The following is a 14,461-nucleotide window of genomic DNA, read 5'->3' as shown; positions in this document are numbered from 1 at the left end:
GTAAATATGCAAGAATAAAAAAATGTGAAGAAAAAAGCCAGATATCAAACATTATAAAACTATAGAAATTAAAAATGTGGTGTGAATGCAGGCATAAATAAATGGATCTGTAGAACCCAATAGAGAATCCTGAAGTAAACCTAAATATGCATAAAAATCTGGTATTGATTAAAGACAACATTTAGAAGTCAGCAAAGAGGGGCACCTGGGTGGCTCAGTCAGTTGAGCGACTGACTTCAGCTCAGGTCATGACCTCACGGATTGTGGGTTCAAGCCCCACATCAGGCTCTGTACTGACAGTTCAGAGCCTGGAGCCTGCTTCTGATTCTGTGTCTCCCTCTCTCTCTGCCCCTCCCCCACTCATGCTCTGTCTCTCTGTGTCTCAGAAATAAACATTAAAAAAAATTTAAAAAAAAGAAGTCAGCAGAGAAAGGAGAGAGGCATGCATAAGGATACATGGCAGCACACTTTGTATGAGTAATAAGTTGGAAATAACCGTATCAATAGGGAAATTGCTACACAACTCACAGCCTATCTATTCTGTAGAACACTATTCAATAGTGAAAAAGAGCAAGTTGGATTTATATGTACTAATATGAAAAATTCTCAGACATATGTTGGGTGAAAGTAGCAAATAGCAGAGCAATACATGTAAGCATGATATAATTTATATTTTTTAATAACACTAAATAATACTATATATTCTGTGTGGGGGTGTGGGGGAGAGGGAGAGAGAATGAATAGAAATGAATAGAAAAAGGTCTATGAGAAATTAAGTCAAATAGTGAGTAGGGAAGGGGAGAGGCAGGGAGGAAATCAATTATGACAGAAGGTTTTTTAGCCTTCCCTGTAACATTCTAATCCTTTGAAAGAAAAACAATAGGGGCACCTGGATGGCTTAGTCAGTTGACTCTTAATTTTGGCTCAGGTCATGATTTCATGGTTCGTGGGATCAAGCCCCACATCGGGCTCCAAATGGAGCCTGTTTGGGAATCTCTCTCTCCCTCTCTCTCTGCCCCTCTCCTGTTCATGCTCTGTCTCTCTCAAAATAAATAAATAAACTTAAAAAAGAAAAATATATGAATTCATGTGTCATATGTGAATTAAGTCAATAAGTTAAGTCAATAAATAAATTTAAAAGCTGCATAACAATATGAATGAGTCCAGTTATGTGAAAAATTCTGTATGTGTATAAGTACTTATTTTTTAATATAAATGCATGGAAAGGATACTGTAAGGATACTTACCAAACTGTTGATGGTTTGGTTTGGTTTTGTTTTTTAATGGGGTGGCAAGTAGAGAGGGAACAGGAAAGGCAAGTTTCAAGATTTACTTTCTATATACCTGTATATTGTTCTGATCTTTTACCATGAAAATATATATTATTGAGGAATTAAAAAATAAACACATGGAGGGGCATCTGGGTGGCTTGGTCAGTTAGGCATCTGACTTCAGCTCAGGTCATGATCTCACAGCTCATTAGTTCGAGCCCTGCATCAGGTTCTGTGCTGAGGGCTGACAGCCTGGAGCCTGCTTTAGATTCTGTGTCTCCCTCCCTCTCTGTCCCTCCCCCACTCTTGCTGTCTGTCTCTTTCAAAATAAATAAATAAACTTAAAAAATCATTAAAGATGAAAGAAAGAAAGAAAGAAAGAAAGATATATAATATATATATGTGTGTGTATTTATATATATAATATAGTTATATATTATATATTATATATAGTATACTATATATTATATGTACTATATATACTGTAGTATTATACTATATGTACTACAATAATGTATACATATGTGTGTATATACATACATAAATTCTAATGTACACACACAAAAATACAAACTAGACTTTCACAATTTACATACTTCCGTGTTTATTTTTTATAATCAACGAGCATATAGTTATGCATTACTTAAGAAATACTATAATAATTTTGCAATATAAACATATATCAAATTATTATGTTATACACCTTAAATTTCCCCAATGTTATATATCAATCATATCTCAATAAAACTGGGGCAGGGAGAATTAACATACAAATACAGAGAAATCTGATTATGTCATTCACCTAATCAACACCCTTTAATAAAGTATTCACTTTGCTCCTAGAATAAAGCCTAAAATAATTAAGTAGGACTGCCATTCAGCCTCAGCTCACAATACTCTCTCCCTTCCTTAATATGCTCTAGTCATAGGAGATGCTTTCCAGTTCTTCAAGTCCCTTATACATGTTCTAGCTTCAGATCTCCGTACATACTATTTATTTCCTTTACCTGGGACAGTTCCTCCATGCACCCCTCATCCACCTCCATCTACCCCAATTGATCCTTCAGTTCTCATCACCTCTTCAGAGAAGCCTTCCCCAATCTTTTGGTCAGGTCCTCCTGCTATAAGCCCTTAGAGAACCCTTCTTTTTCCTTCATAGCTTTTCTCACAGTTTGCCTTTGTCTATTTATAGGGTGGAATTATTAATGCCAATTACCACTCCTACTAGACTGGAAGCTCCATGACAGCAGGATTTTTGTCTGTCTTGTTATATCCTGGCATCTAACAAGGGTTCAGTAAATATCTGTAAAATAGATGATAGTCCCCTGTTAATCAGGGTAGACCTTGGCTTTGGCACTAGCTCCATTTTCCTCTTCATTCCAACCCATGCCATTCATCATGACTATGGATGACTCACCCAAAGCTTCAGCCTCACTTCCCCTTGATCTCTATTTCTACAATCTCTGATCACATCATTTCACATGCAATTTCTAGCCATTAGAGTTCCAGACTACCTGCTAAACATGCGACTGTTCCACTTGAGAATTCCTGGACTCCACTCTGTCAGTCTCTGGCTACAACCTCCCACCCTTATTACTTCTTGGTTCTCAGAAGAGTACCTACTCCTCATTTTCATCAAGATCTCCCATTCTTTGACTTCTTCCATTCTCCAGCTCATTACCACCTCATTGCTTTACTCTGTAGCCAGTCTAGACGCCATGGTACACCACTGCAACCACTCTCTTGTTAGCAGCCTCACTGTCCTTACCATTTTTAAGCTACCATTTACTGAAAAGTTACTATGGCCCACTCCGCATGCATTATCTCTGTAACTTGTCGCAACTCCTATGTATGAGGTAAAGACTATCATTTTCCCCTCTTACAGATAAGGAAAAGGATTTTTTTTTTTTTGGCGTGGTGGAAGGATTCTTAAAGAGGGGAAAGAACTTGTCCAAGGTCACACGACCAGAAAGTGGTGGAGTAGGGTGGAGCTGGAATGTGAACAAGATCTGTCAAACCTCGAGGCCAATGCTCTGAACCAGTAGGTTATTTTGTCACTCAAAGGGAAAGACATGGAGAATGAACCATATGAGGGAAGAGGGCAAGTGTGAAGGGTTGAAGACCAATGCAGCAATCCAGGTGAGAGTTGATGGTGGGTAATCATGATCTACTTCAATGTTGCAAAGAATTCAAATTAAAGTCCCACTTACTTCAGGCGTGTGACTTTATAGGATGGTGCTTGGTGGGCTTTGTATGAAGATGGCACAACTAGGTGTGCCTAGAAGAGACCAAAAAGAAATCATCAGTTTAATACACTCTTCTAGAATAAAATGTTTACTTTAATGTTTACTTTAACATATATATATATATATATATATATATATATATATATATATATATATATTTCTACTTATGCTGCCGTTTACTAAATGCTTCCGTGTGCTGGGAATTTACTGTAATCTTAATTACACTTGCAACAACCCCATGAGCTACTATCCCGTTTTGTAAGTGAGGAAAGTGACACCCAGGAAGATGAGGACAATTGCTTCAGGTCCCAAGGTTAGTTCATGACAAAAATGGCATCAGAACCCAAGCCCACTGCTCTCCTTCTAGTCATTTGCCCCCAAAAGCGCCAACTTGGGGGTCACCCTCCCACACTCCACACTGGCTGTGGAGAGACCCTTGGGTGGGAATCAAGCAAGGGTGCGATCCTAATCCCTGCGTGGCAACTTTAGCAAGGCACAGGCCAGCAGGTGTGAGGCTACTGAGATCGCCCCGCGCGCCCGGGCTTCAGGGGACAGACATGAGATCCCCTCCTGCAGTCGTTCATGAAGGGAGGGGTGACCCCGCCCCGTCGCCTGTCTCTGAGGGCCACCGGGTCCCAGAGGCACAGCAAACCCGGCCTCTAAGCTACACGGAGCCCGGGGCGGTCCCGAAGGGAGAGCAGGCAACAGCTCCGTCACCTGTTCCCTTCCTCCTCTCACACAATCCGAAGACCCGATGGCCAATCCCTAAGTGGCCATTCTGGGGTTTCTCCCCGCTTGAAGCCATAATCTGGGGGCCACGGCTGGTCATCCGTGGGCCCAGGAGCCCTCTATGCCTACATGCAAACCGTGTTCTTTCTCTTTCTTTCTTTCTTTCTTTCTTTCTTTCTTTCTTTCTTTCTTTCTTTCTTTCTTTCTTTCTTTCTTTCTTTCTTTCTTTTCTTTCTTTCTTTCTTTTTAAAAGAGATGGTCAATAGTTTTCCCGGATTTTCAAAGAGGTCATGTCTCCCTCCCTCCCCGCCTCAAAAAAATAAAAGTTAAGAGTCAGGACTTTCGGCTCTGTGAGCCCGAGCTTCTCCGACATCTTTACCTCGGTCCCGCACGCACGCAGTGTCCATCCCACCCCCGTCGTCAGTCAGCTGTCCTTTCCGTTCACCCCGCCCCCTGACGCACGCCTACACGCAATCTCCTCACACGCACGTACCCCCATACGCACGCGCCCCGCGTACGCGCTGCCCTTCTCCAGGCACACCTCCACACACACCCTTGCAGGTAGCCAAACGCGCGCGTCTCCCACGCCCCTCCCCACCCACTCACGGCCGCACGCAGGCGCCTCCCCACAGAGGCACCCCCGCACACACCGCCACACGTGCACATCGCCCTCTTCCAGCTTGGGCTCCTAGGAGGCTGTGGGGCCGGCCACCCCCGCCCAGCATCTAGGGCAGCACGCGGCGAGTTCCCCACCCGGGAGCCCCACTCAGCCCGCGATAGCCCTGCCACCTTGTCTGGGCCGCCACTTCCCTCCTCACATCCCAGGAGACACTGTGCGGTGTGTGGCACCTCCCACGCTGGGCCACCGGGGCCTTCAGATGACTGGAAAGCCGGCCGCTCAGGCTGCAGGAACCTCCTAGATTTCCTGTCCCTCTGAAAGTAGGGGGAGGGGAGGGAGCGTTTCTCATCCCCTGGGAAAAGCGCTCACCTGGTTCCCAAAGCCAGTTAGCCCTTCCTCTATTTCCTGCCAGAGGGAAGGGACACGGAGAGAAAGCCAAGGTCTTTGGGGCGGGGAAGGGGAAATGAGTCAGAGAAGAGGCGGCTCAGAGGGAGGGGCTGTCCTGGAAATGGGGATGGGGGGGCACCAGGGGGCGGGAGGGAAAGGGGATGAAAAAAGAAAGGGAAAACCGTGGCATAGTCCTGGGACTACTTCCTGGTCAACCCCAAATCCTGGAGCCACTGGGCGGGATCATTTCTGAGGTGCTGGGCATTAAACTCATTTTACCCCGTGCCCAAGGTAGCTAAGGCCAAGACCCGTCCTAGCAGCTCACGAGGCACCACCGAATCTATGGGTCTGGGCAAGGGCACAGGGATTAACTCTTTATGTTCTATGGAGCCAATAATAGTCTTTACCTCTTAGGATTGCTGGAAGGATTAAATTAGTTACTACATTTCAAGTGCTTAGAATAGTGTCAAGGACACTGTAAGCAGTCAGTGATAGCTCCTATTACAAGATTCATTCATCGATGGTCTGTCACCCCTCTAGATAATGAGTTTTATGAGGGCACAGACTATGTGTTACAGTCATCACTGAACTCCAACACCTGACAAAGAGTCTATCAGTAAATTATTTGTCGAATGAATGAATAAATGAGTAATTGCATGATAAATGCCAAGACCCTCTCTCTTCCATGTAAGGAGTGTATTTGTGGAAGTTTGAGGAAGAAAGGCTGTGATTGGTGACACATAGGACCCCTGTTGGTTTATGTATCAAATGAACTATTCTGCCCTTGGAAAATGTAATGTCTTTGGCAACTTCCTACCTGGACATATGGAAATCTATCAGGCAGCTGACCTGAAATTTGAAACTGAGACCTGACTAGCTAGAGCAGTATCTGTATTTTGTACAGTTAGTGAACAAATCAAGAGAAGAGGGCTGAAGTGGAAAACTAAAAAATAATGGTGGCAAATGTAAGTGGGGGAGATTGGCATGGGAGCTCTGAGTGAACAGAAGTGTGTAAAGAGGAGTATAGTCCTCTCAAAAGAGTCTGTTGGTGGTCCCAAAGTAACTGTAATGTTATCCACCTTTCTGTTCTAGTCATAGGGTTCCTGATGATCTGCCCTGATGTCCCAACATTCTTGGGGTAGGTATGCAGATTAGGTTCCTACCACTACATTCAGTAAATTTGCGTTTGTGGAAATGCATAGTGTTAGAACTAAAAGCGACTGTAGAAATTACTCATACATTTCAATTTGTGGTTGAAAAACAAAGAGCCAGAGATAGCAAAGGACTTGGGTTTGGGGATTCTCTGGCCTTGGTACTGAATGTTGCAGGGTCTGAATTCGTTGTGTGTCCCGTTATTCCTTTAATTTTTTACCCATACTCCATCCCAACCCCAAAGACAGAGAGGAGAATGAAAGGACATGAATGGAAGGTCAGGAGAAGGGAGGGAGAGAGTTCCTCAACAGACTCTGACTTTGATTCCTTTTGCTTCCCCCCAAGGAAGGTACCTGGGTGTTCAGCTAGCTGCTAGAGAGGAACAGCTCCACCATGGCAGCCTCACACTCTCCACATAGGTCCCGCAGGCAAAGGCTTAAACCATAGCTAATCTGAGTCTTGGCAGAACACCTGTTATATTCCCAGAACGCTAGAGGATGGGAGGTCTGCAAGGAAGTGCTTCAAGGCCACTGCTACTTACCTCCCACTGCCTCCTTATCCCCCCCACTCCCCTGGAGGGCTGTCAAGAGAATTTTTCATCCCTTCCCACCTCCTGGGATCTGATGAGATAAGAGTCTTCCTGACTCATCCCTCTCAGAATAGAGCTACATACTATAAAGCCACTTAGCTGAAGTCTAAAATTGGCTTCTTAGCAAGGGGATGTCCAATGACTACCGTTGCAGTCCTCTGGCCCCTTTTACAGTGTCTTCCTTCCACTAGGAGCAGGAACCTTTGACTGCTGTTTCTTTCATTGTATAAATAATAAACTGAATCTAAAAATGATTCGTTGTACTTTACCTGCTGAATCAGGCAGGCCTTGGACTTGTGTGCTTGACAGCTGCTTGCTGTGAATTTCCCATTTCTGGCATATCACAATACCCTCCATTATCACCAGGGGAGTTAAGCTGGACAAAAAGATATGTAGATCATAATGCATTTTTCCTGCCACTGTGCATCAAAGAGAACAGCAGCCCAAATACCATGTTCTGGGACTTCAGTCTGGCTGGAGGAGTAGCAGATCCCCTGTGTTCTGTGTACGAGGCTAAGCTGACAGGAAGTAGAGTTGGCATCTATATTCCATTATTTGAAAGATGCCTCTTGGCCCCAAATATGTCCCCTGCAAGGCTACCAGAACATCGCTGGCTGACCCTTTCAAACCCTCCCCACCTTGTCACCCCCAGGTTGGACAACAAGAGCATTGTCTCTAGAAGGTTCTTGTTAACATTTTCTTGTTTTCTGAGAAGGAAGGAAGAGGTAGAGTGAGAAGCTGGAAGGGATATGAATTTTCCCCATACTCCTCCACTAGCCCATTACTGATGGCTAATTTATTAATTCTCCTAATTGTTCTCTTTGAAGACTGGCCTTATAGAACAAATTGCCTGTTACAAAGAGGCAGTTGTGGGAATGCTGGACCAGAGCTATGTGCCTGAGAGGGTGGTGTAAAGTTCACTTAAGACAAACTTCACAGTGTACAAGGTGGCCTGCTTGTCGTTCTGCTCATCAGGTTCTACTTCTATTCAGTCAGCATTTACTATGTATGTCCCATGTACAAGTCTGGTAAGAACTGCCACTCTCACCCGTGTCTTCCAATGCCTTCCTTTCTCAGATACCATGAGCAATTTGCATTTATAGGTTAAAAACTATTTGGGAAGACCGATTGAATTCGGTACCCCACTAGATTATAAATGTTAGGAATACTCTTTCATCTTAGTATGCCCCCATAGAAATGAGAGGAATACTGGGAACAGAGTGAATGCCTCTTGAATGACCAGTCCAGGCCAGTCACAATTGGAATTTGTATATCGTGCCCAACAGTTATAGGAAGGCCACCTTGATCCTCCACCCCTGGAAATTCACAGTGGAGGAGAGTCATTCTCATCAACTGTTATGCTATATACATTTCCAACGTCCATGTAACAACCTACTTGGCCTCTGTTACTCCTAATCTTTATAATATACCACCTCACCTCCAACTGCAGGCTTAGTTTCACTGGGACTCCAGGACCAACCCTATTCCTAGGTAGGCGAACATAAAGGGCTCCATATCTTCTCGGGCCTAACGTATAAAACAGACTTCCAAACTTTACATCCCCCAAAAACATATGCAATCCTAGCTGTGGGTAATAGCCCCATATTTGCCCTTCGCCTAGACTGCTCTCCAGTAAGACCACTAAGCCCCTGGTACTCCAAATTCTTGCCTCTTTTATATTTTAATCTTCTTGCTTTGGGGCCATAGTTTCTATAGGTCCATGGTCTGACAAACTGTTTCAAGTCACTTCTGACCCTACTCTGACCTTAACCAATAGGTTCCAGCACTGGGATTTTCTTTATTCTCCCTAAATTCCCACCTTCTGCTTCAATCCCTGAAACTTAATGTGCATGTCTCCTTGGGCCTTAGACCTTCATTTATTTAGTCTTCCTGACTGTTGCCTGCTCTTCAAACCAGTCTGCATGACTGGATCTCAATTTCTAGACCCCCCCACCCTGGGTCTTCTCTGCCCAAATCTCTACCTAGTATATGATAATTGATTTCCCCCAAGTCATTTAGATAATTCCAGTAGCCCATGGCCATCTTCATTTCAATGTTCCCCCCAATTTAAACTCCAGTGAGAGACAATCAAGAACACATGAATACATATATATTTATTTAATTCATAATATAGCATTTTGGATGGGCTGGGATATTTTAGAGGGATGAGGCTGTGTAATAATCTGCAGATGCTCAGATTTCTGTCACTAGAAGAGACGCTATTGGTCCAGAGCTCCCAGTACAAACAAGCCTGGGTTAAAATATTTGATAAAAAATAGTCCGACATTAGTCTAATAAATATTCTAGCCAACAACAACAACAGAGAATATGTCTGAAGATGGCCGACCAGACCATAAAAGGCAGTTTTACCTGACCTGATGGCAGTCAACTGGCCAACCTGTAATAACACGGCCAAATACAGCCAATGGCTCTGAGGCTGCAATTGGCTTCAGGAATTGAAATAAGCATGGGAGTGGTTCTTATCTGTCAGCCTCACATTCTCCATTCTGTAGAGGAAAGGGTATCAAATATTTGAGCTTATCAAAAAGTCCATCCATGGATTGCTCCATCCAGGCAGTCATATATAAATATGTAAACCATGGAAGCTTAGAAAATTCACCTAGTGTATTTTTAGCTGAAAAGAACATATAAGTGGTTTTGTTGAAATCTGAATTTCACTGCATCCAAAGTTACACAATGTGATTACATGATAAAAACACATACAGATGCAGGAATCCTTACTTACAAGTAGTCACAACTCCAATGTGGCATTAAAATTTCTTTCATATTCTCAAAACAGGTTTAACTTTATTTTGATTATTTTTGTGCTTTCTTCAGTAAGACAATATAAAAAGTGGAAATAAGCATAAGTTGCCGACAGAAAGAATAATTTGCTAGCAGAAAGGATTGTAGGAGAATAGGTTGAGTAGGGCAACAACAATGAAAACTGAAGAAGTCACCTTCCTTGAAGATGTTAAATACAGGTCCTATTCCCTTTGTCTGACTGGGTTCAGCTAGAGGTAGTCAATGACTTCTCTTATGGTCCCTAGCATTGCCATTATCTAGGAAAGCCTTGAAGTATCTGGGACTCACCACACCCCCACTGAATACTTTGCCACCATGTTGTTTCTTGAAAAGCACTTTCCATTATTTGTCTCAGAAACTTCATTGCTTACCTCAAGCCCAGTTTAATTTCCTACATTATTCAGTAGGCTAACCTCTGAGTGATTTGAGGCTATAACCAAAACTTAAATCCATCTTCAAAGAATGAAGTTCAAAAAGACTAAAAAGTTTTTGCAAAGAATGGTGCCACATGCTCTAGACATTTCCCCAAGTTAACTTCCAAAGGGCTTTTGAGGCAGACAACACTCATTTATATGCATAAGTCCCGGGGCTTTTGCAAAATAATATCAATATAGCCCAAATGGAAAAGTAACCAAGCTTTTCTGCCCAGGAAATAACAAACACCAGTATGGATATCAGACTACAACAGGGAAACTTTTGATAATTCATTCGTTCATTCATACATTCATTCAATAAACATTAGGCAGCTACTCTGTTCCACACACCATGCCAAGTATTAAAAATACAACAACAAAAGACACAGTCCCTGCCCTCAAGGTATTCACAGTCTAGTAGGGAAGATGATCATTATACATTAGACTTTTGTGTGCATCAGAATCACCTGGGAACTTGTTAAAAATGTCAAATTCCACTTATGTGCCCAGATAGTCTAATTAAGTAGATCAGGAGTGGGGTCTAGGAATCAACTGTTTTAACAAACACCAAAGGTGGCTCTAACAGGTGGTCTGAGGACCACACTGAAAAACACTGCTATACAGTGTGATTATTGCTGAGAAGGGAGGAACACTCAAAGGTGCCACGGAAGCTCAGAAGAGAACATGCCCCAGGCAAGGGTGTCGAGTTAATTTGGTTGAGAGGGGTCAGGGTGGGGAAAAGTAGTCTAGGCTAAGGTCAAAAATAAGGTGGGGGAAGTTGAAGCTTTGTCCCAGGCCACCAAAACCTAAAGGGCACAAAAAAACCAAATGAATAGCTTGGGAGAACTGAGGATCAGGTAGAGGAAATTGGTCCAGGCGGAGGTGGAGTGCTCTGCATTTATAGCATCTTCACACTATTCCCTTAATTTAAGAACAATTCCTGTTTACTCTGGGCATCAAAACTGTCAAAACTGTCAATAATGTCTCCATTCCAGGCCCAGAGAACAACCCATGTGAGTAATTGACCTTGTCCAGAGTAACGATTGTAAGGAGGGAAATGGCAAAAGGTGAAGCTAGGAAAGCCAACAGGGACCCGAAAAGCCAAACCCCATGTAAATGGGACCTTCTACTGAATGCTATGGGAGCCAGTGAGAGGTTTTAGGAAGGGGTGTGGGGAATAACTTGCATTTAAAAACTGGGGGATAAGCCCTAGAGGAGAGACCAGAGTAACTTAGAGATGAAAGGCATACATTGTAAAGCACCACTACAGTGTAATGGGGCTGGGGCTGGGAAGAGGAGGTTAATATTCCTTGTGCACTTCACTAAATGCCAGGTGCTGTGCTAGGCAGTTTACATGTGCTATCTTTTTAAATCTTTGCAACAGCCTTGTGAGGTAGGTATTATTTTACGGAAGAGGAAACAGAGGCTCAGAGAAGCGAAGTAATTTACCCTAGTCCCACCGCTAGTAAATGGCAAAGAACTAGGATTATTTTAGTCCAAAGTGCTATTTCCCAGCACTGCTGGATCTTACTGAGGTTGCTCATTTCCTAATCAGCAGAAATTACATACGGTTTTTTAAAACAAAAAAAGCGGACTTTGCTACCAGATGCCCATGTTTGAGCCTGCCATCTGTACCTGCATCAGTGTTGCTTTCCATGTTAGGTGAAAAAAACAATACAAAGCTGTTATTTAGGGGGGTTATATAGATTATTTGTCTCTCCTACAGAATAGTAAGGCATTTGACAGCAAGGGACTGTGTTTTATCAATATATCGGCAGCAGAGCGGTACCCAGCATGTGGTAGTTTGTTGAATGAATTAATGAATGAACATCCACCAAGATAGTGGAAAGGAAGAAGGGAGAAGTTTTGGCATTGTTTCAGAGCTCCAATCTGGTGGCTTGTTACAGCTACCATTTTGTACAAAAGTAGTCTTTTCACAGCTCCGAAGAAGTAGACTCCTTGAAGCCTGGAGACTCTTCTCCTGGGAAGGAGAAAGCTCTGGTTCTGACATCCCCAATCCCCGCAGTGGAAGTGACAAAAGCACAGACCATAAACTTGATGCCCCTCAACAACAGTGATGACAAACTGCATTTGCCATGAAGGGTTGGCTAAGCAGATGGATAGTGTAAACAAGATTGCAAGAGGAATGATTATTTAACCTGTTTAAGAAAACAGACTGTTTGCAGGCATTCTGAAGCACTTCAGAAGTGTTTTATCCGAAAATACAAGTGCCTTTATATGCAAATAGTTGTTGCAGCTAGAACACTCCATTCTCACAGATTAAGTAAATAAAGTTCCTAAAGAACATCCATTATTATGCAACTCTTTTTTTAGCCTAATTCTAGTAACTATATGTACTTGAGAGTAATAAAGCTATATTTCTTTGAGATATTCTGTGAAGAACTTTTAACAATTCAGATGACCCTCTTCCATTAGGCAGCCTCAGTGAAACTGCACTACACATAGTGCTTGTATTGGATCAATTTTCTACCCAGCGCTAGTGGCTATTGTGCAATCTTGTCCCCAAATCTTTCCTACACCAGTTTAGAGCTCTTCCCACCATCTATGTCATTATTGCATGTGTGTGTGACACGAAGGAGAATGGGAGGGATGAACAGAGGGAGGGGGGAATTGTTGCCTGATTTCGATGTTCCCTTTAGGGGACAAAAATGGACGATATAATTTCTTTTCCCTTCCAGTATATTTCTCACTCAAATGAGCAAATAAAAAATTATTATGTATATATAATTATAAAATGAATATATAATACATATTTATTCATTTTATGTATATTATATATACACATTTGTGTTTTTACTTTACAATAAATCCTTGATGGTAGGTTTTTATCAAAAACTACATATAATATGTGATCAGCCGATACTTCAAAATTCTACTTGGCCAAATTGACCAGTACTAGAGAGGCTGACACCCCACACATGCCTTTCCTGTTGGCTAGCCCCTCATTCAGAGCATCTTTCTACATTATTTACTTAGAATTATCCTAATTCCTTCCAGTATCATTTACACTCCTAAATCACCAGGAATTTTGAATTCTCCAGTGATGAGAAGTATTCTCTAGATTTCTCCTCCAATGGCTTGACCCCAGACTACTTGGAAAATTTGCTCAGAGAAACTCAATACATTAATTCAGATACAAGCTTTAGTGCAGAAAAATTAAATCTATAATACCTAGTTATTTTGGATGCTTCAGATGAACTTTATTTTTTATCTTGTATATTGGACACTAACTGAGGTTTAGGAGGGGAAGAACTGCTGAACTGTAGACCCAGTGAATTCTATGCTCTCTTGAAACTTAATGGCAAGCTTTCATCCCAGAAACATAAGGGGATTCTTGAGGCCTACAGTTGCATTCCTGCCGCTCAGGGTAATCAATAAAATCTGGGGCAGGCAAGCCAGACAAGATCATTAGGGATTTGTTCCAGATTGTAAATGTTGGACAAACTGGAAGAATGAAGGTCACATCAAAAGTATGAAGATGGAGAGAGTTAGCTGGGTCATAGAAAGACAGCATGTTGTTGTCATAATCCAGAAGGACACCCAGACGCTTCAACTGTGGGGGCACATCCACCAGCATTTCTTTGTTGTTATGTCTCACTATGAAGTTACTATTGCATCGAGAGAAGACCCATGAGGAGGCATTCTTGCCAATCCATTCATTCTTGGGAGCAGATTTGTAGGCAATGCCAATTGCATACCTGTGAGACAGTGGAAAGGAGAAAGAAATAAACATTCATTATTTGATCTGAGTTAGGGGCGCCTGGGTGGCTCAGTCGGTTAAGTGTCTGACTTTGGCTCAGGTCATGATCTCACAGTTTGTAGGTTCGAGCCCCGCATCGGGCTCTGTGCTGGCAGCTCAGAGCCTGGACCCTGCTTTGGATTCTGTGTCTCCCTCTCTCTCTGCTCCTCCCCTGCTCACGCTCTGTCTCTCTCTCTCTCAAAAATAAATAAACACTAAAAAAATTTTTTAAATGATCTGAGTTATGCTAGACACCATATGGGATATATAAGAATATCCCATAGAAGCAGGTATCCTTAACTTCTTCTTTTACTAAATAGTTTACATTTAGATCCATAATGTTGATAGCACTAGAGCTTTACAAAGTCAGCAATTAGAATGCTGTAGTAATTTCCAACTGTGATCCCAGTATATTTCCCATGATTTTTTTGTTTAAAGCTGGCCAATTTTTCTAGGAGTGGTTTTCATCACATGCTTTTTAACCTTGACA

The 14,461-nt window shown here is 42.5% G+C and overlaps 1 protein-coding gene across 5 annotated transcripts in view; it reads right to left on the bottom strand.

Moving 5' to 3' along the window:
* Positions 1 to 9,090: 9,090 nt before the first annotated feature.
* The window catches only part of MID2 (midline 2), a 102,624-nt gene continuing 97,253 nt past the window's right edge, over positions 9,091 to 14,461 (bottom strand). For all 5 annotated transcript variants that reach the window (XM_058714603.1, XM_058714605.1, XM_058714600.1 and 2 more), the window contains exon 10: positions 9,091 to 13,930. In XM_058714603.1, coding sequence (XP_058570586.1) covers positions 13,528 to 13,930 — 403 coding nt within the window. In that variant the 3' untranslated portion in view covers positions 9,091 to 13,527. The remainder of the gene's footprint in view (positions 13,931 to 14,461) is intronic.

Source organism: Neofelis nebulosa, chromosome X (assembly GCF_028018385.1).
Source record: "Neofelis nebulosa isolate mNeoNeb1 chromosome X, mNeoNeb1.pri, whole genome shotgun sequence".
Classification (NCBI taxonomy): Eukaryota; Metazoa; Chordata; class Mammalia; order Carnivora; family Felidae; genus Neofelis; species Neofelis nebulosa.
This window is presented reverse-complemented; position numbering and strand designations above follow the sequence as displayed.